Source organism: Podarcis raffonei, chromosome 4, assembly GCF_027172205.1.
Source record: "Podarcis raffonei isolate rPodRaf1 chromosome 4, rPodRaf1.pri, whole genome shotgun sequence".
Classification (NCBI taxonomy): Eukaryota; Metazoa; Chordata; class Lepidosauria; order Squamata; family Lacertidae; genus Podarcis; species Podarcis raffonei.
The window spans coordinates 40192820-40211071 of NC_070605.1; the positions used below are offsets into that span (position 1 = coordinate 40192820).

The 18252-nt window shown below is 41.2% G+C and overlaps 1 protein-coding gene and 1 long non-coding RNA gene across 7 annotated transcripts in view; one reads left to right on the plus strand and one right to left on the minus strand.

Annotated features, from left to right (window-relative positions):
• The window catches only part of LOC128412862 (uncharacterized), a 119693-nt gene extending 118287 nt beyond the window's left edge, over positions 1–1406 (minus strand). For all 3 annotated transcript variants that reach the window (XR_008330171.1, XR_008330172.1, XR_008330173.1), the window contains exon 1: positions 1317–1406. This is a non-coding gene — a long non-coding RNA (uncharacterized LOC128412862). The remainder of the gene's footprint in view (positions 1–1316) is intronic.
• Positions 1407–1558: 152 nt separating this feature from the next.
• The window catches only part of EPHA3 (EPH receptor A3), a 201079-nt gene continuing 184385 nt past the window's right edge, over positions 1559–18252 (plus strand). Inside the window, exon 1 of one of the 4 annotated variants that reach the window (XM_053386347.1) lies at positions 1559–1764. In XM_053386347.1, the coding sequence (XP_053242322.1) occupies positions 1668–1764 (97 nt within the window). In that variant the 5' untranslated portion in view covers positions 1559–1667. The remainder of the gene's footprint in view (positions 1765–18252) is intronic. The other 3 variants (XM_053386346.1, XM_053386344.1, XM_053386343.1) reach the window with 3 other exon arrangements.

The window sequence follows — 18252 nt, forward strand, 5'->3', positions numbered from 1 at the left end:
TGGGGCTGTGCCAAAGGACACCTTCGGCTAGGCGCTTTTGATTTCTTCAACACGCTATTGTCCAAACAGGAATAAACATAGCAAGATCCTCGCCCCCCGCCTCCGCCAATCTGCGAAACACCTCTTTCTCTGAGCATTGCCACTTATTGGGCGCGGGCGGGTGGTTGGCTGGGTGGAGAGTAGCAACCGCTCCCCACTCGCTCCGCTGGGCAGCCTGGAAAGAAATCGAGGGCAGCTCCTTACGACTGCGCACAATTTACGCCGATTGCCCCCACCCCGCCCTCGCCGCTCCCTAGGATTTCCCTCTAGGGTGGGAGTGGATCCATGCAGCCCACCCCACCGGGACTGGCAGTTCATAAAGGTATTGCTGGCGCTTGATCCCTTCAGCGGCTTAGCATCTCTGAGTCTCTACCTGTTCCTTCGCCTCTCCCACTCTCCCTTGGGAGGGGAAAGCGGTGCCACAGAGTGGGGCGCTCCCAGAGGAAGGTAACAGACCTTCCAAGGGAGCAGCCCTGGTGGGAGCGGGGTTGCTGCAGGCGCCTCCCATCCCGGGCTTCCCACCTGTCCTCCGCTTGGCTGAGCGCAGGTGAGCGAGGACGCGGGCCAGGTTGCTTCTCTGGCCGGGGGCCACGCCCCATATAGAGAGCCGGACGGGGTGCGGGTGTCCCGCGTCCTTTTCACATCTGGGGAGTTGGAGGAGCCTCTGCCTTCTGTTCTTTGCACATCCCCACCCCCAAATAAGAGAAGGAGGCTCTAGGGCCTCGGAGGTGGGAGGGGGTCCTGGCTTATGAGGGGTTGCTCTTTCCCTCCGCTTCTTTCAAGCTTCTGCCGCGGGATCGGAGGGGGGGGGGACTCCACTTTTTGATGGCTTGATCAAAAGAGCCGCTCGCTTTCCCCTGCTAAGGAAAGAGAGCGCCTTAAGCGCGCTTAAAATGGAAAATAAATAAATGCGAGCAAGCAAGGCTGGGCAGACTCCAGACTTCTTGAATCTACTTCTTCCTTTTTTGCAACCCCGCCCCCCCAAAAAAACACCAAAAAGAGAGAGAAACCAAATAAGAACCAGGCTCAAAAAGGCACAGTGTTAGCATGAAAGAACAAGGGTGCCTCTGAGCATATCCCGAGCCCAGGGATTCCTTGTTTTCCAATATACCAGAACCAAGCCGGTGCGTTTGGCGCCCTTCTCTTTCATTTCCGCAGCCCCACTGAACTGAGGAAAGACGTTTCGCCGTTGCTCTCGCTAACTTGCAGATCTACAGTACCGGCAGATCCGGCGTGCCTCTGAGCCGAGCTGCCTCGGGCTCCTGCACGCCACCTACTTTCTTCTGGAGATTGCTCCTCCTCCTCTCCACCTCCACCTCCACCTCCTCCTCCTCCTCGGTCCCTTCCTCGATCCGCGCAGAAAAGACCCTTTCCGTGACTCCCTCCCTCGTGCTCTTTTTTTCTTCTTTGTGCGTGCGCGCGCGCAAGGCGTGCGCTAGGACCCGTCGGGCCTCCCGGCGAGGCTCCGTCCGCCCGGGCCAGCTCGGCAGACTCCTCCTTATCTCCAGTGTCAAACTTGACATCAGCTTGCGAGCGGAGCATGGTAACTTCTCCTGCGATCGGAGCGCTCACATCAGTGGCATGCTTCAGGGAGATATGCAGCTCGCGCTGCCCTCTGCACCAGCAACATGGATTGTCACGGCGCCCTCCTCCTCCTCCTGCTGCTGCTCCTCGGATCTGCTCTCCGCTGCTGGGCGGATCTGAGCCTCCATCCCACCAACGAAGGTAAGCCGGGCAGGGCGCATCCTCGAGGGGAGCCGTCCGAACTTCCCTGGATCCCGCGGTTGGAAACCTGGTCCATGGCTCTCTTGGTCTTTCCCCCCAGGGCAGCAGGTTCACCTTCGGCATTTATTTATTTATTTATTTATTTATTTATTTATTTTCCACAGCCTTTTGGGGGATAGGACCCCCCAATATATTGGAAGCCTCTCTGTGGATAAGGACGCCAGGGCGCATTGCTGGCCAAGACGGACGCGCATTGGCGAGGCAAAGTTAGAAGGGGCTGTCGCTGGCGGACGGTGGTTGGGGTGTGTGAGATGGTGACACCCACCTCCCCGGGAGTGACAGTGACCTGGCGCTAGACTGCAGGTGGAGACAGGATCCCTGCATCTAGCAGCAGCTGTCAGGAGACTGGCGGCTTGATTGTCTGTCACAAAGTGGCGAAGGTCCTACTTTGGGTCCGGTTTATGATGAGCAGGGCGTGTGAGCCGGATTATTAGCATAAAAGGGATGCCAGGAAAAGTCGGACGGGGAAGCCCCTTGCGCTTGCCTGCCTTCACACCTTGTGGGGAGGGGATGCTTTTTTGCATTGTTCTAACTGTTTTGTGGCTAAGACAGACGCCAAGGAGAAAGAAAATAAGTGCATCTGGAAATGTACAGTATATCTATAAAGGACAACGCTTGTGAAGCCGTGTTGAATTTGCCTTGGCTTCTTATTTGATTCAGTAGCTGCCTTGATGGTTCCATGTGTATCAACTGATGGAAGCAAGTTAAACAGTGCAATCTTGTGTTGTGTCTACTTGGAAGTAAGCTCCCTTGAATTTAATGGGACTTTCTCCTAGGCAAAAGTGTCCCTAGGATTTGCAGTTTTAGGGGCTCATTAACATACCTTATTGTGACACACAATTGTGGGGGCGGGAATTGATGGTGGCCCACTTCCTTAAAATAAATGTATGTTATTAAAACATACCTCCATTTTAAAAGCCATGGGTTAATTGCATTTGTTTGCATCGCAAACTTTAGGTATAATAGATTTCTAGCACTCCTGAAAGTCACCTGTGTTTCATAAGTAGCACCATGTACAAATATTTCTGGATAAACTTAAATCTATTTCATGATAAAACATTTGTTGAGTCAGAAACCAATTTTCAATCATTTTGTTTAGCAAGCAAGAATATTTAATTCACTGAACAAATAATGCTGCTGATATTTTTGGATTTGGAAAGGGGGAAACAGTCATACTGAGTTTTGTTTTTTTAGTGGCTGTGGGAAATAGATTTAGAAGATGTAGCTGATTTTTACATCAAAGAAACGAAATGGTTCAGTATAGCCTGTTCTAAATAAAAAATAAATCACCTCCTTCACAAATGCATATTCATTACTGGGTTGGGGTTGTTGTTTTTTAATAGTTGGTACATCATAGAATAGCAGAATAATTAGTAGAACATGTGTTACTGATAAGAAAGCGGTGGTATTAATCTTGTTGTTATACTCCTTTTTTGGCTAATAAAGCATGAGTATCAATGGAGGCCAGTTTGGAGTGGCATGCAGCTCTCAGCAGTTGAACTCACTGATAATGTGCACAGTCTTGTTGTTATGCAGTCAATAGAGCAGTGAAGCTGCTAGCGCATTGGCTGGCAAAGTACACTGTGTATTAAGACAGTGCAGCTGAGGCACCAAGAGCTGTTATTTGAACGCTCATGTCTTACAATGTTGTGTGTTATCTTCTATACATTTATTTGGAAGCCTGTGCTGTCCGTAGAAGATGCTGTTTAAACTTCATCACCCAAAGTGGTGCTTATTTTATTTATTTATTTTTTAAAAATCCTACAAAGTTATTGCTGTATTATAATCCGGCTCACACGCCCTGCTCATCACAAGCCGGACCCAAATAGTTGCGTATAATGTTTAATTTTTATTGTAAATCGCTTACAGGCTTCAGCTAACCAACTTGGAAGTAACACCGTTTTAGATTGATCAACAATTTATTGTAATTGTAACTTTGTAACATAAACTTAGAAACTGGAAAGGAAAAACTGGAAGAAGAAATAATAATGAATTGTGTTGCTGTTTGAACATACAAAGTTTCCCTGAGCGTTTCTAAAAACAAAATTGCTTTTAAAGAATGAACTTTTAAAGGCTACTTCTGTAATTCTAAAATACTGTTTCATTTAAGAATCCAGTGTTTCAGAAAGTGTTCATTTCAGAGTGTATACATCTGTCACACTTGAAAGGGATGGTTTAAAAACTACACTGAAGTTGCATTCCTGTGTCCACTTACTTGGGAGTAAATGCCATTGAACATAGTGGAGCTTACTTTTGAGCAATGTACAGGATTGCCCAGTTAATGACTAAGTTAACCCATCATATCCCTGATATGGGTTTCACCCACTGAAACCACATTGCAGAATCTTCAGGATAAAATAAAATGTATTTGATGAAAAATAAATGAAGTTGTCTAAATTGTCAGAAGCAGTCCAAAAATACTCTGTTTGGAGTCTCTGATACGTTTTACTCCCAGCTTATATAGCACAAACAGAGCAAAGTTGTTGTTGGTTTTTTGTTTTCTTTTAATGTGCTGGATAAAACATACTATGAATTGAGAAGCTTATTTCACCTCATAGAAAATAACAAAGACATTTCTATAGCAGCAGGGATTTTGGTATGTTTTTTGGCTTGCGTTTAGACTTTTAAAGTAATACTTTCAATTATTTTATTTTTTTTGGCCCATTTTAAATGCTTCAATATTATACACAGAAATAAGTTATTTGCCATTTTATATCCAGCATGAAAGGGCTAGTGTAGGTTGCATCTATAGCTTTGTGCTCACTCGGACTTACTGTATACAGCGGGTCCCAGGCACTTGATATGTCCTCACTGAAATGCCAATTAAGTAGAAAGGTGACGAAACAGGTATTTTTTTTCTAAGCAAATTTCTTCAAAAAACACACACCATAGAGTTGGTTATAGAGTTGTGTGTATGTGTTTCTGGAGTGATGCACACCTTTAAGAAATCTCAGTTGGATATAAAAATATTATATATATATATATATATATATATATATATATATATATATATATATATTAATAGAAGAGTTGTAAAGTGTGAGCCATCTATTCAGTAACAGGAAAATGTCAGGAGGAATTAGCATCTGAATAATGAATGGATTTTGCTCCATGCTGAGATTTAAATAGATTTTTTTTAATATGCCCTGAAATCTCAGCCTGAAAGTGTGCTCTTAGAATTTTCATAAGGCACCACTTTATCTGTTTGAGGTGGAGATTTTAATTTTAATTTTTAACAAAGACTCCACTTTCTTGTTGAACTTCTTCTGGAACTATTCTTGTAGAATCAAGAACCTACGGAGTGATATAATTCTGCAATTTAATAGTTTTTTTTCTAATCCATTTCTGTAATGATACTATTTGCCCTAGGGTACCAGCAGCCTTAATTTAACTATTTTATAACCCACAACAGTTAACACTTGACCTAGGTCATTAACAGGATTATCAGCAAATTTGTTTAAGCTTTTACTGACAACCTGAATTGCTTCAATAATATTTTGACTGTGCAGACAGGAAACTTCTTTTAACCTCTCAAATCTCACATAAAGAATTTCTTATGAACACAACTACCTAAAAGACACCAAGATTGTACATCTGTTCATGGTTACCAATAGGCTCCATTTTGGTAAACAGCTAGAACTATTTCAGACTCTCTGTTTACAGTGTGTTGAGTTTTTCCTTAAATGCCTTCGTCATTTCTTCTTGCCGTATCAGAACATTTGTTCAGTGGTTAAACTACAACTTTTTCCCATAAACATTATCTTGGTGTTTATAAATAAGAATGTAGTTTTTAGTGATGTCAGCAGCTGCGGCATTTTCAAGTAGATCGCTCATAGAAATACTGGTCTGCCTATCTAACTTCCCCACATATAAACCCAGAGGGTGATGGAAGACATCATTCCCTGGTTTAAAGGGAGCCTTAATAAGTTAAGTTCAGAATTCGTGTTTTAAGTTCTGTTTTTTTATATGTTCCAATAATATATATTTTTTAAAAATGAAACAAACCCTTTGTCATGGCAGAGGGATTTTAACAGAACATTAACTTTATTTTAGAACGAAACAGTTTTCAATAAATGCAATATATTTATTTAAGGTACAGTCCTCTTGGATGTTTTTCTGCACAAGGCTCATAGAAGTGAATGGGAGCAACACAAGTGTGCATTAATGATCTTACATGCTTGTTAGTGTTCAGATCAGTGTCCATTCATTTCAAGGGGACTTTGCACAAGGGATTTTTCCAGTACATTGCTTGCCCTTACTCTTCTATCTCACAAGATGCTTCAGGCTTGGAGCTGGGTAAAATATAATTTAAAAAAAATCCAGAGAAGATAAAACTAAAAGAGAAAAAAAGAATCACATAAATAACAGGCCAAATATCCATGAGGGCTCAGCATGATTGAAATTCCAACTGGAGCGCCATCTACTCACTCGCCCACCAAAACCCGCTGACGCCAGTTTAACCCCAGCCATTAAATTCTCCAGAATAAAATGGGCTTACGATGACTCAAGGAGAAGTTAGGTGTGGTGACATGACAAAACCTGACTTACACAATCCCTGATGTGTTTAGAGTTTAGTTACCTCACGTTTAAGAACAGGGATTCCAAGTGTGTGTGTGTGAGCAGCAATTGCTTTAAAATAAAAACAAATTATCAGAATCTTAAGGTGGAATTGAAAGGGGAAATAAAGATGAGGTTTAAAGGGCTGGTTTTCATGCAGCTGCCTTTCATTCAGAGCTGCTCTGTTTTAACCCCTGCTTATGTAGTCAAAACAAGTAAACCAGAATGCTCTATAACTTGCATCATGACATTTGTAAAACTCCATGGTCGTAGAACAAAAATGCTGTATAGAGTCTTTATTCTGATTGCAAGACCTCACTGATACATTTTAATGATCTACATTTTTTTTTGGTCATTTGGTGTTTAATATTTTCCAACCTAAGACTGATTCATTGACTTAATTTTACAATCCTGCAGAATGACATTTTTTAAAAGTTTGGAACATATGTTAAATATTAAAGAAACCAAAACGTAAGATTCTGACGATAACTTTGTTTCAGGTCGATTGCAGTGTGTTTCTATTCAGGGAGAAAAGATAATGAGAGAATTGAGGGTGCATGTTTCAACTTTTCAAGTATGCAACTTCAGAAACTGATCAGTTTTTAATGATAGGAAGCTTCCTCTTCCACACACACAAAAAGGGAAATTAAAAACACATGCAAAAAGTAGGCTGCCACTTGAACAAACAAACAAACAAAAACCCTACAACTGGCAAAACTGAATGTTATCTTTGCACTTGTATTAGACATAAATGTTGGGATTTTTCATTTTTTTTCAAATGCTCTCCCAGGATAATACAGTGTGGGAAGAGTATTGCTTCTGTCTTGCATACTTGCTTCCAACCCTGAAACTTTTCTTCATGGAAAATTGCATAACCATTCTTGTTTGGTGTAATCGGCCTTGGATGAAAGGTTTAGCAGTTCAGATACAGGTGTTTCTCCTTCATTTTTCTGTCAGCAGTCTGGACTCGATCACCAGCGAGGGTCACTGCAGAGCTGTTAGCAAATGTAAGAGGCAAGGCAGGCAAAGTTTCAAAAAAGTTCAGACTCCTGTTCGCCAGCTAGGCACTCCTTAGGTTCCGCAGCCTGATGGTGTATTTATATAACAGCCCGTCCTTTGATTTTGTTTAGCTTTTTTCTGTTTATAATGAAGATCCGAGATGAGCCGAAAGTGTATCAGAGTGGGGGGAGAGAGGGGGGGGAGAGAGAGAGAGTTGAACAAGTAGGTAACAAAATCATTTTAATAGAAAGTTCTAAAATTCTCAAGTACTTGGCCTGTTCAATTAAAAAACTCTAAAACATGGTACAATGCTGTATATATTTAGTCCACAGTATGTCCTGGTGTAATTAATGGAGCTTACACCCAGGAAAACTATAATAATAATATAATAATAATAAATTTTATTTGCAGTCTTGCTTCCCCTTTTCTGTCATTTGAGAATTTAGACCACACTATTTCACTAAAACTTTATACTCTGGTGTAGTTGCATTCACAGTAATGCTGATCTAGAGTTGATTTACCAACTGAAGTAACGAGACTGACTTTTTAAAGGACAGTCCTAGCCATGTCTACTTGGAAGTAAGTGCTATTGAATTCAGTGGAGTTTATTTCTGGGTAAAGTAGGATTAGGATTGTAGATTTTGTAAATGTGTTAAAATTAGGGTGTTAGTGTACAAGAGGCATTATTATTATTATTATTATTATTATTATTATTATTATTAATTTCTGAGGCACATGCCCTGATCCTAAGCATCTTTTTAGCTCCAAGTATCATTGTTATATCATACCTTTTATAAGTGCAGACTTATTTTCATGAGATGTTTTCATAGATTGCTTATAGCTGAAATTTATAATTGCCAGCTTCTGTGATCAAAATGTGCTTGAAACCGAGATCAGGACATTACAGGGTAGAAAATGCTCCACTGAAAAGGAGACCTAAACTATTTCCTTTGTTATACTTAAGTAGAAACTTTATAAGGGTAGTGCACAAGAGGGGTGGGACGAATAATGATTCTGTTACATGAATGTGCTAGAATATGTACATTATTCAATGGAGATTACATTTATTTATTTGCATTACGTAATAAGTTTTAAACCGGAAACAATTCGGTTAGCAGTAATTTATTTCTGTTGATTTGGAATGGGAGAGATTTTAGCACATGCTTAACTGTCCCACTTAAATCAGGGTTGCTTTAAAGCTGCCTTCCTTTGGCCAGATGAACTCCCCATTATGTTTCCCAAATATTATGTTGTAAAGATGTGAATAGAGTAAAATGAAAAAGACCATAAATATGAATTTATGAGTAGATTTTAATGTGGCCCTGGTTTAATTAAAGACTGATAGCCCTGAAATCCTATTGACTGAAATCCGCAAGCATTTAGGAGTTCTTGTATTTCAGCTTGCTTGTGAAATTGGCCAGTTGTGGATTGGGTGGTTAAAAGAAATTAAGATATAGAAATAAAGATAATCATGCTTGAAAGGAATCGTTGAGAGAGTGACAAAAGAAGAAAGGCCTAGCCTGCCAGGGCCTTGCTTAGGATTAATGAAAGCACACCAAATTAATTGTTTAACATGGGGAGACATTATTCAGGCTGCTGCACTATAAGGGGAAACTTTTAGGCAACTTTTCTCTCTTTTTTTGTAAACTACTGTATATCCTGCTGTTATGGGCAGAGTGAGGAAGAAAATCCCATTAATCTGGTGGAAAAAAATATTGGGGAAAAGAATAAAAGCACACCACACAAACAGCGATGGAGATATACAAGCCGCTCAACTGTGAAATAAAGGGGTTTTACAGAATAAGCTTCTGTTCGGTTAGCTAATGTGATATTCTAAGTAATTTATTGGTTTAGATTTTAAATATCAAGTTTCTTATAACTAATTTTTTTGGGGGGAGGTGGGTTCTGTTTTAAGATATGAACGTGTATAATTAAAAAAAATGTTATTCAATTAGCTTTAGTGAAAGTGAGGTAATCCCCCCCCCCGTAGTAGGTTAAAGGGGTGTGTGTGTGTGTGTGTGTGTGTCTGCACTTCCCGTAATATTCTAAGGAACCAAAAATGCAAAGAGTTCAACAATTATTTTTTTTTTGAAAGTCTTAATGGCCTTTGTACTTTTCAGTCTTTGCAATCGTAGGCTTTGCAGCTGCGAGCCGTGACACACAGAGGTAAAAAGTTTTGCCACCCCATCTAAGTAATAATATTTATTTAATATTGCAGCTTTGACATCTCTGCAATTTAAATAGTTTCATAGAAACATTTTTGGTGATTGAAGTCAGGATCTTACCCTGTGTTTGTAGTTCCCCAATAAAATATTTAAAGGGAATTTTGGGTAACTGAACTGAAGTGTTAGATGAAATAATATTTTGGGGACATTGTGGAAAAGATAAATATGTGGAGTTACGATCTCCACAGCAGCTTTTAATTTTTTTGTCTTTCTTTCATACTATGTTCAAGTTGACAACTCCATGTACATCTCCACTTCCTCTCTCTTGAGTTTTTCTTTCAGCTTAGTTTTCTCAGGCCTTACTCCTCAGTATATTTTTGGTTTCAGCTGAGCCGCAACAGGGTTTTGCATAAATGTTTTCTATCGTTAAAAGAAACAAAATATTCAACCATGGTTTGGTTTTGTGCTTCCTGATTTTATACTAAATTCACTGCAATCTTCTTCATACGCTGTCTTGCCACTTTTATTTCACAAGCATTTTGTTTTTAAAAAATATTTTGCATTTATAGATCTTTGTAATCCTCCTCTGTTCCAAGCATATTAAAAAGTAAAATATTCCTTTTTAATTTGAGACCTTTTCCACCCCCACATAGTGAAACTTAAAAACTTTCTGCCCTTTAGTTTATTAGTATTTTAAAGATTTAGCTACCATTGCAGCTTTTGCCTCTATCATTTTTTTAAAAAGAACAACAAACAAACCATCCCATCTACATATTAATGTATGGAATCTGTGGTGGAATTATTGTTTTCGAGAGCATTGTTTAGGCGATATTTGTTTTTATTTTTGTTTGTTCTTACGATGTATCTATACTTGGTTATGAAATGAACAGACCCACTGGAACCAATGGCTAGCTTGTGCCCCATTGATTTCCATGGGTCTACTCTAAACAGGAGTAAGGCCTGAGCCAACTGCCTGCGTACGTGCTTTACCCTTTAGCCTTTGTGTGGCTTGCTCTGGCGGGCTATTGTATATTCACCCAAATGATAATGTTTCCCACTCTCGTTTGCATGGAAATCAGCAGTGTGGATTGCGCCGTCCTCCTTGGTCCCACGCCAGCCCCTGTCCACTGGGCGCCTACGCTGAAACATTCCACAGGTGATAGGATTGGATGTGCTGAACAACCTGTCCAGCCAGAACCACCTGCAAGTGTTTCATGAGCTGCATGGGTGAAGGACTCAGTCAGGAAACAACCACCTTGGGACACCAGAGTTTCCTTTAGGGTGTGATTGACTTAGGGAGGAAATGAAATAGGGCAGAGAACACCTGCTCACCATTGGAGGGAAATCAACAAATTTGCTGTGGGATCTATTGCTCACATACTCTTTTTGGATTCTCAGGGAGTGGAGGAGGCATGTTCTGAAGTATGATGAATCCGTCTTGGGACAACAAGGGGCTGGAGGCGATGGATGACTTGCAGAGCTGTGGTGAACTGGGCGGGGAAGTCTGTGATAGCCAACATTAATGTTTATCTTATCGTACTTGGTCTGTTTCACATGAGGAGACTGACAGAGAATGTGTATAAAATTTTGCTTGGAAAGGCAGAAAATTAAACTGGGGCAAATCAGTTTCTTTTCTTTTTTTAAAAAAAATTGCGAACAGCAAAGCACACATGTTCTGAATTAATTACCTCCATAAATTCAGTCCAACAATAAAATAGCTTCTTGGTGACATCAGCAAGTTGGAAAATAAAACCGGATCTAGGATTAGCATCCTGTTTTCCTCAACGTGACATTTAATGGAGATTTCTGGTTCTATCAACATATTGCTTCCTCTCCCTGTGTTCACACTGAAATATTTAGCCACTTGTCCTTTTAATTAGTTATGCATGAATTAATGCTTTGGGGCCAAGCAGAAATGCTCTTTTTATTTGTTCATCTTTTAATCTAGTTTTGAGTTAAATGTTGGACCAGGCCTAAAATTGGTAGCTTGTGGTCTTGAGCTAGGATAACTTTTCACAGTTATATGTGATTGGCATAAAATAATATTAAAAGCTTGATATTATGCACCATCTGTATTGTCTCCAGAGTAGAACCCTCTGGGTACTATGGGTCTACTCCCGAGTAAGTGGTTTGTAAAGACCAGTGCAGGGCTTTGTGCAGTCTTTAACGTGTCAGGCAAGCTAAACTTGCATTAAAAACTTTCAGTCTTCTGCAATACGTCATCTGTTGTTACTGGATATTATGAGTCACTTCTGTGTCATTTGATTGTTAGACCATAAGCAGTTTCTAAAGTGATTGGATTTTTTTTTTAAAAAAGAGGGTGTTTGGAACTGATGTCATTGAAACAATTTCTAGAGGAGTATTCACATTCGTCTGTTGTAGCAACACAGAGTCTTGTGACTCCTTAAAAGAAGAAACAGATTTATTATAGGTTAAGATTTCTGGACCAGAGTCCACTCCATTGGATGAAGAAAGCTTCCTATGGACATCTGGATATTTAAGACTGCCATGTTCAGCAATGGAGCCTTAAGAAGACTTGCCATCCTTCAGCTTCTTAGGCTTCCATTCTCTCCCTACATTGCTTTGGCATTATTAAGTATCCATTGGTGGGATAGGGAACCCCTAGCCCTCCAGATGTTTTTAGACTCCTGCTTCTATGAGCCTAGCTAGTATGGCCAGTGATCAGGAATGATGGGAGTTTTAGTCCAACAACATCCAGAAGGCCATGGATTCCACATCCGTGACATATTCCATCAGCCTGTGGAAGCCCCAATTCAGAGGTTTCCAACCTTTTTGGGTTCATGGCTCCCTTGACCAACTTCATTCTTTCCGCAGCACCCCAGTGGGGCTCAGGAGCCCAGTTATGTCAACCCTTGCCTACAGAGATAGCAGCCCCTCACTTATTTTTGAACACTCTCCCTTGCGGAGTGTTCTCTCAGCCTCCTCTCCTCTCTCCTCTCCTTGGGAGTCCTCCGGGCAACCACTGAGCCTGGTCTCTGAGCTGGCCCCCCACCCCAAAGAGAGATGCCTCCTCACACTGCCCCACTGGGGCCTAGAAAGCATCCCCTGGCCAGCTGCAGAGCCACCATTTGCCTGGGGAGCTTGTAGCCAGGGCTGCTGCAACAAACAGCCACACAAACCTTGGGGAGCCAGAGACACGAGAGGACATCAGAGGAGGGAGGGAAGGAAAGAGGCCAGTGTTTCCCATGGCACCCCTGACCATCATATGAGGCACCCCAGGGTGCCATGGCACACTGGTTGGAAACCACTGCCATGAGCTATGACAGCTTGGCCCCCAAATGGTTACTTTATAAGTGGTCCACCTTGGATATGCTCAGTGTTCAGAACTTAAGATCAATATCTTGCAGAAGGAATGCTTGAACGTATAACAGTGATCAGAGAACTTCTCGTGGATGTAGCCCATTCCAAGAATTCTGGGGTTTACTTCTTATGTCCTGAAAAAAGGTTTTGCATGGAGGAGCATTTGCTCTGCCCTGTGAACTTTAGGATCGGATGCAAATTGCAGTCATGTTTCCAGTGCAGTTGCCTTCCTCAGGATGGTAATGCTGGTATTTAAATACCCGGGACGGGGGGAGAGAGAAGGGAATCTGAACTGGCAGAAAACAGGAGAGCATCTTGTTCTGCTATTTGAATTGCTAGCCTATACTTAACAGGACAGTGTAGTTCTGCAATGAAGTCAGAGGCAATCAAGTACAAAAGTAAAAAGTTAGAAACTATTAATGTTTCTTTCAGGAGCCATTGAGTGTCCCAGACTGTAACCCTTTACCCGGTTTCCTAGAAGTAAGTCCCAATGAATTCAATGGGGCTTACTTCTGAGTAATTATGTAGAATTCCTCTGTTAACTACTTTTGAAGTCAGGGCAGCTAAAACCATTCATTTGGAAGGTTTGTCGCTTCAGATACACGTCTATGATGTTAATTGGGTCTGGAAAGAAGAATATCAATTTGGGATGTCTGACTGAATAGCCTTTAAATTTATATATACAGTATATGTATACATGATACACATTTTGTAAGTCAGAAAGTTGTTAAATTTTAAGCCACATTGTACCCTACAAGTCTTTTCCAACCTTACACCAGATCGGTAAATAAATAACTTCAAACACTAACTCATGCAAACATTTAAACTGAGTCTTTTCTTACAAGGGGAAAAAAATGATATGTTTATTTTGAATGTAAGTAGTTAACATTGACATGTTTCTTTTCACAGCAGATAAGCTGTGATTACATCTGAATTTGGAAATCCTGCCATTTTGCTGCTCATGTGTGTAAACCATTTGTGGGAGCAGTTATTTTATTATTTTTCTTTAGCTGCTGACGTATCTGATCATGAGAGACACAAGAAGGGAGTGCAGGCCCTTTGTGGTGTATCTATTACTGGGCTGTACCATTATAGTTGAAATGCTTTTCAGTGCTCTTCTAAATAAAACTCTGCAAGCTATGTACAAAATGCGAGGGGGCGGAGTGTGATTTTGACTGATTTTTTTTAAAAAAATATGCCTAATTTCTACCCAGAGTAGATAGACCCTTTGAAATTAATTTACCATGTACATTGGTTTTGCTAGGTTTACACTGCATATGCCTATCACTGGACACACCTCTTGAGTGTTTTATAAAGAATTTAATTCCCCACCTGAAATCATACAGTACATGTGAGGTAACATGAAGTGGGGCTTTTAAAAAACAATTGCAGTCATCAATGAAATCCATCTTAATTCAGAAGCTTCATAAGTCATATATTTGGTGATGAGAATTCATGTTGGCACTGGTAGAGGATTTGACAAAGTATTTTTTTAAAAAAATATTCATTTAGCTTTGGCAATTTGGCATGACTGTTATTGTTATTAAAACGTATTGATACCAACACAGAACCTTTGAGATTGGATATGTCTGTATAGATACAAAAATACATTTCCCCAAAAGAAAGCAGTAACATTGGGTTCTGGTGTGTAAAGTTGCCTTTAGATGCCTCACTTCTGCTACGTAGGCTGGTTGAAAAAATGCGACTATCTCCTTTACTGAAGTCTCTGGCATGAAATGCATTCCTGCTTGACTTTCTTTGGGGTTGAGGCTGGCCTTGGGATTGAACCGTGGCTAGGCAAATGTTCACCTCCCCCCTCCGTTAATTAAAGTGTTTGAAAGCAGTGCCGGATTTCTGGATTTCAGGTTTGCCAAGAAATTATCCTGACTTTGATGAAGCAGAGCCATGAAAATATTTTCTCATAAATGGGAGAAGAGGGGGAAAGAGTTGTGGGAGAGCAGGTGAAGTGTTGAAATAAAGGCAACAGGTGTGGTGGGGAAATTTCACTGAAACTCTTCATTCTTTCTGCAGTTAGTGTTCCAGCGGATTCTGCTGTTCCAGCAGCTGGTGCCTTATATCTTAGCGAGGAAGGAGATTGCTCCTATCTAGCTGTTTGGAAATAAGATTGTGCAGTTTGGTGGAGAAGGAGTCCGTGCTTTGCTGAACTGAGAGCAGCCAGATCCAGCCATGTGGTGTCAAGGCCTAATACACTCATGTAAATTTTAGCAGCAGGAATTTCTTTTTCCTTCACATCTCAATGTAGGCATTCTATGTTCTGTTACTAGCAAATGTGGCTACTTCTCTCCCCCATTTACTTTGCCATGATCACATTTAAAAATAAAATAAAAAATAAGGAGCAGCTCGCCCTTGGAGTGCCTGAATTAAGGAACATCTGTTAACGCTATAGAGACTTAGAAGGAAAAGACACTCATGTTTAATGGGACCGGGGTGTTCCTGAGTAAGAGGTGGCTCTTAGGGAAAAGGGACCATCTGGCAACGCTGCTGCGAGGCAATGCAACATTGGTAGTGAAAATGATGACTTGCTTACATTTCTGACATGCTTATCTCATTTTGTGTGAACCACCGTTGTGGCAGGACTTTCTGCTTTGTTGTTGTGCACTCACATTCTCAATGATGTCCGCCCAGTTTTGCAAGGGGCTGAGAGCTGTGAAATGCACTGAAAAAGCAGCAACTTCACTGTGCTCTAATGTGGTAATGTGAACACTCCCTTATCAGATTACTTGGTTTCTTTTGGGTATGTGTGTGCCCTATCACATTATCTTATGTCCTCCGCAAGAGGCCATTTAAAAGGCTCCTGAATTAAAACTGTTTCCCATTTGCATCCTTACATACCCCAAACAATAAGGAATATGTCACAATATGTCGGGTCCTCCCTTAAAGAGGGCATGTATGGTGGTGAGACCTGGAAAACCGACACCCTGTGTTGTGGGTGGGTACGATTGGTCAGCCACAACACCCAATTGGTAGGTCCCTCAAAGCTGGGTACAATCTGGCCAATGGGACGCAGTCCAAACGGTTCGAGCTTCCTCTTTTGGCGCATGCATTCGGAACACCTGCCCACCTATCCCTACTTTTAGGGCTTTGCACTTGACCTTGCTATGCCGCCGTGTGTTGTCTGTCGTTGGGACAGGGGCACAGCAGGAATTTTCCCCACTTGGCTGATTGTCTGTTGCCATTTGAGTTTTGCCTGCCTCGTAGCAAATCGTCACAACTTGTAAGGTTGCAGATAGGCTCTGGTTCAGGTGATAGAGATGGGGCAGCGGTCTCGCCAACCTTTGTGAAGGGTATTCCGTTAAAGGAATCCAGGGACTCAGTGGTTTGGTCAACCCCAGGGGGACATTTGGGTGGTGGAGTTAGCCCGTTCCCGGCTTTCCGCTTATCCAGGTGTTCACCCTTGGCTGACCTATGCTGGAACCCTTGGTCAGCACTACCTGCATGGCAGGGAGCTAGTCGAACCAGAGCCTATGCAACCAGTCACTTTCTGTAATCAATAAAGTTGTGTCTCAATGCCTGGGTTTCCATAGGGTTGCTTCCTTATATTCAGAGAGGCTCCGTAGCGCTCATTGCAAATTAGTTTCATTCCAGGCTATGAAGGAAGTAAACAGTTTTATTGTGGCATTGTTGCCTGACTTATGCATTTTCAGTGAAATCAAATAGGATTCATCCCTCCCTCCACCCCGCTCACTCAAGGCAAGTAGGCGAGAAGCATCTCAGTGCCATCAAAGTACTTCATGTTCCCAGAATCTGTTTAATATAGTCTGGGGCCCATGACAACAGGCCGTTTCACATTCTGCTGTCAGTGAATTAAGAGCCATCAAAATTTTACACGGTGAGGAACATGTCATTTTCTGCACCCTCTGACATTTGAATTATCGGTTCTAATTTCAATAGCAAGGCAGTGGATCTGTGGTCTTCTTAAAATATGGGATGTCCGTATTAATCCAGGATGTTGGGAAGGCAGCCTGAACTGAAATATGCCCTGCAATGTGGTTAGTTGGGAAGGAAACAAAGCTGGGGACATGGAGCAGGATGGTTGAACTCAGCAGAAATCCTTTGGCCATGTGTTGATGGATTATGGTCCATGCTGCGTTGCTCATAATGAATAAATTACATGAAAATCTGTTTTGTTCTGTGCTAAATGGTGTAGCCCAGAGACTGCAGTCTACTGTCGGCTTGCAAAAGGTGGCAGTTCAGTGCTGCAGAAAACTAGCTGTACCTGCATGATGAAATGTGTGGTGTGGAACTGTTTGTGAGAATTTCTGTGGCACCATCATTCAGGATAATGGCTTATGTCTATTTTATACATATATATGGCTAGTGCGGCTGGTTCTTGGTGGGTGGCTAGGAATGATGGAGGAGAGACATGTCTTCAGAATCCAAATCTGTCTCTTTGTGGGTGTATTTTTTCTTTTTTTAAAAACACGCAGTGTCGGTGCAGCTGTGACTAGCAGAATCTCCAGCTCTCTTATATGTATTTTAGTAGCGAGTCACCTTTAATGGACCAATCACTTAGCTTGGGTTGCATACATTCAGCAACTGCATGAGAGAAACTGGGTGCAAGCTGGGCCATGCGGTCTACAAATGTATATCAGCTTGTGAGTAGTCTCCACATTGTCCCACCCCAAAACCAAAGCTTGGCTGGGTTTCTGCTTCAAAGTGCCTTCTGGGCTTCCCAGATTTGCATGACATGTTTCAATTATGGGTGTCTTCATTTTATTTTATATTTTTTGCCTTGGATTGCAAAACTCACTTTTTCCCTTTTGTTAGCATTTCTTCATAAACTATTTTGCTTCCAAATTAGCAGCTAGCTGCTTAACGAAAGAAACCCAACAAGCGTTGCACCTCCCTCTGCATTTTGTAGAAAGTGCTTGAAAATTAAAAGTAATTCATCTTAGTGATCATCTTCTGTCTTTGTTTGTTTTGCTCACTAAAAAGAATTCTAAATAGTGTTGTTGTTGTGTTGCACAGTTTAAAAGATGATCTTTAGAAGGAATTTGCTTAAAACAAGAATGAACTCCATGGTTTTACTTTTACTCATTTAGATTTCTCTCTCCTCCTGTTCTGCTCCAGTTAGAGTGTCTTTTTAAAAAGAATCCTGTTTGAAAAGGAAATCCTATTTTATTAAAAAGTGAGCTGTTGAAATCTACATCTTGAAATACATTTTAACTGCAGTATGACCATTTATCAAAAAAGTTGAGTTAAAGAGTTTTCTTCATTTAAATCATAAAGGAAGAGAATGGGAGAAAATACTTGTTTTCAGAGATTAAATATTTCAGAATTACACAATAAGGCTGCAATACTGTACCCATTTACTTAGAGCAAACTGTGGCTTCCAAATTGACAAACATAGGATTGCACTGAAGAT